The sequence below is a fragment of the Marmota marmota genome, unplaced genomic scaffold (assembly GCF_001458135.2).
Source record: "Marmota marmota marmota unplaced genomic scaffold, marMar, whole genome shotgun sequence".
Classification (NCBI taxonomy): Eukaryota; Metazoa; Chordata; class Mammalia; order Rodentia; family Sciuridae; genus Marmota; species Marmota marmota.
In genome coordinates, this window is record NW_026000205.1 from 3,536,330 (window position 1) to 3,539,995 (window position 3,666).

The window sequence follows — 3,666 nt, forward strand, 5'->3', positions numbered from 1 at the left end:
GTAAATTCACCCGGAACTTCCACTGGCCGACAGGCCGAGCTTTTAAAGAAAGATTGTTCTCTAACCAGGATTGTAACAAAAGTGTAAATACTATTTCAGAGTTGAAAGTCGATGGTGCAAATATGTATATAATGTACTGTATTTTTACAATGATCATCGCATGACTTTATCCTGCCCCCTTTTGTACTCCGTATCTGTCTTCCAGAAACCTCACCTGCCTTTTCTCCTGTGGTCTCTTAATCCAATAATTGTATTACTGCCATTAAAGGATGCAGTTATTTTAAAAAGCCTGTGGGTCTTGTCTCTGTGCTGCTCAGACTTTCCCTTGTCTTGGAAATGAAAAGAGGTGGGTGGAGGCTGCAGTGGAGCCTGCCTTTGGTTTACAATGTTGGGATCACACCCAGGACCTCAGGCTGTGCTCTGCCACTGAGCCACACCTAGCCCTGTTGTGTTGGTTTTGTTTGGGTGCTGGAGAGGGGACCCAGGCCTCCTGAGTGCCAGGCAAGCACTCCTACATATCCGCTGAATCAGTGAGGGTCTCCAGCGAGCCAGGATCAGGAGGAGGGAGATGGGTGTGATCTGTATCTGTGCTTCTACCCCACTTACAATGGTTCAACTTAGGATTCTTTGGTGTTACGATGGTCAGAATGGATATGCATTCAGTAGAACTGCACTTTGAGTCTGGATCTTTGGTCTCATCCCAGGCTAGTGACAGGTGCTGTGAAGACTCTTGGATTGTGAGGAAGCAGCAGCTGTAGCTCCCAGTCAGCCCTGAGATGACTTGAGATGGTCAAGATCTTGTTATTTAAATAGGCTTTGAGTTAGCTGATGGGTGCTCAGCTGCAGGCTGATGTCAGTGTTCTGGGCACATTTAAAGGAGCTGGGCTGGAGGGTGTTGTTCAGTGGATGAGGTGTGTTAAATGCAAGTCAATGCACAGCAGGTTTATGGGGAGGTGACTCCACCGGAGAGAGGGAGGGGGAAAGGTTTGTGTTGCACTTTGGAGGCTGGTGAGTCAGGACTGGCAGGGTGGGCCATTCTTCCTACTAAGACCTTCAACTGATTGGATGAGGCTCACTCACATTCTGAAGGGTAACGTTTACAGAAAATCTGCTGACTACCTCATCTGTGCTGCCACAGGCTTGGGGTGTGGTTCTGTGGTATAGTGCTTGCCTCAGAGGCACTGGGCCCTGGGTTTGATCCTCAGCCCCCAAACAACAAAACAACCAGAAGTTTAGCACAACTATCTGACACGTTTGGCCAGTCACCTGGGTTCCCGTGGCCGCGCCACACTGGCACAAACCACCACGGAGTGGGAGACCCCATGCGCTCCTTTGCTCGTGGAGTAGTCCACGGTCACTGCCAGGCCAGAGATGAAGTGCTGAGGCGCAAACTCCGGGCAGGCGCCCGCTCATGGAAGGGGCCTGTCCTTGCAGATGCCTTGCCACCCTGCCTGGTCCTGGCCTACACCGTGAAGCAGGTACACACACCCCGAGAGTTTCACTTGAGAGCACCTGGAGGCAGAGGAGGATTTGGGGATCAGGGAGTGAGGCTGCAAACAGAGCTAGGCCTTTGCAAGGACCCGTGCCCTGGGGTGCTGTTCCACTGCAGCCCGGTGACAAATTGCCATGGCCTGGGTGGCTTAAACAACAGACACTAATTCTCTCAAAGTTCTAGGTGCTGGAAGTCCAATATGAAGGTGGATCTTTGCCCAGCTTGTAGATGGCCCCCTTCTGTGTTCTCAGCTGGCTCTGCCTAGGTGCATGCAGTGAGGGGACAGAGGCAGAGAGAAATCACTCTTTGGCCAGCGCAGTAGCACACACACCTGTAATCCCAGCAGCTCAGGAGGCTGAGACAGGATCCCAAGTTCAAAGCCAGCCTCAGCAACTTAGCGAGTCCCTCAACAACTTAAGTGAGATCCACTTTCAAAAAATAAAGGGGGGGGGGGCGTTTCCCAGGCCCCGTGTCCTCTGTTATTTGTCAACTTCAAAGACAAGCAAAAGCTTTTTTTTTTTGTCCGACATCTTGACGAGGCTCCAGTGGCTGTTGCTCTCCAAGCTTAGCGATGCCGCCCAAGGATGACAAGAAGAAGAAAGACGCCGGAAAGTCGGCTAAGAAAGACAAGGACCCAGTGAACAAATCTGGGGGCAAAGCCAAAAAGAAGAAGTGGTCCAAAGGCAAAGTTCAGGACAAGCTCAACAATCTAGTCTTGTTTGACAAAGCTACTTATGACAAACTCTGTAAGGAAGTTCCCAACTATAAGCTTATTACCCCAGTTGTGGTCTCTGAGAGACTGAAGATTCGAGGTTCCCTGGCCAGGGCAGCCCTTCAGGAGCTCCTCAGTAAAGGACTTATCAAACTGGTTTCAAAGCATAGAGCTCAAGTAATTTATACCAGAAATACCAAGGGTGGAGATGCCCCAGCTGCTGGTGAAGATGCATGAACAGGTCCAATCAACTGTACATTTGAAAAAATAAAACTTTATTAAAAAAAAAAAAAGACAAGCAAAGGCTCACACTGCTGAATTTTCTCTCTTTTTTTGTCCTGGGGATTTAATCTGGTGGTGCTCTACCACTGAGCCACATCCCCAGTCCTTTTTATTTTTTTATTTGGATACAGGGACTTACTGAGTTTCTTAGGGTCTTACTAAGGTGCTGAGGGTGGCCTCAAACTTATGATCCTCCAGCCTCAGCCTCCCAAGTCTCTGGGACTACAGGTGTACACCACCACGTCTGACTGAAAAACCCTTTAAATGTGAAAAATATGGTAAATCATCCCATTTTCCCAGTTGTCTTCAAAGCCATTTCACTCACACTGGAAAACAAACCCCCTGAATGTTTGATGTTCCATTTTCCTTCTCATATACCAAAATACTCAGGAGAGAAGCTCTGGGAATGTGAGAAATGTGGGAAACGTTCCAGTTTATCCCATTTCTTCTATGGACTGGGAAGATTCTGTTTGAAAGATTTATGCCAAAATAAATCCTATGCAAGTAAGAAAATAAACAAATAAAAGGGTGACCAGGGTTATGGCTCAGTGGCAGAGCGCTTACCTAGCATATGTGAGGCATCAGGTTCCATCCCTGGCACCACATATAAATAAGTAAAATAAAGGTATTGTGTCCATCTACAAGTAAGGAAAATTTAAAATAAATAAATAAAAGGTGATGGGGGTGTAGCTCAGTTTTAAGCACCCCAGGGTTCAATCCCTGGTACAAAAAAAAAAAAATCCAAATAACTTTTTGGCATGTGTTATAAAGACATCCTCATGGATCGGGGTCTACCCCACATTACCTCCTGCAGCCACTACCCACACACTGCCTGGGGGGTTAGGTTAGGGCTTCAATTTGTGAACAGGCAGGCAGGGTGGGGTGGCTGGTGCACAATTTAGTCGCAGCTCCCACCCAGCCCCGTTCCGCTGGGTCTCCAGTTACCCACTGAAGAGGCAAAAGCATTTCCACATTTTATAAATTTTCTTCTAGGGGTTGCTGCAGTAGTCTCGGAGCCTGTCATTTTTAGACAATCTGTCTCTGCCTGTTCACTTTCCCCTACTTACCAGCTGCCCATGTGATTTTAAAGACCTCATCCTCGGGGCTGGGGATGTGGCTCAAGTAGTAGCACACTCGCCTGGCATGTGTGGGGCACTGGGTTCGATCCTCAGCACCACAT

The 3,666-nt window shown here is 48.2% G+C and overlaps 1 protein-coding gene across 1 annotated transcript; it reads left to right on the forward strand.

The window, feature by feature from the left end:
• The first annotated feature begins 2,014 nt into the window (after window positions 1–2,014).
• Window positions 2,015–2,502, forward strand: LOC107151727 (40S ribosomal protein S25-like). The gene has a single exon (XM_048790667.1). It carries the CDS (start codon window positions 2,064–2,066, stop codon window positions 2,439–2,441), a length of 378 nt encoding a protein of 125 aa, XP_048646624.1. The 5' UTR covers window positions 2,015–2,063; the 3' UTR covers window positions 2,442–2,502.
• Window positions 2,503–3,666: the final 1,164 nt, after the last annotated feature.

Bases quoted from the DNA above. Each gene is read 5' to 3' on its own strand.
- LOC107151727 (XM_048790667.1), top strand. From the start codon at position 2,064: ATGCCGCCCAAGGATGACAAGAAGAAGAAAGACGCCGGAAAGTCGGCT.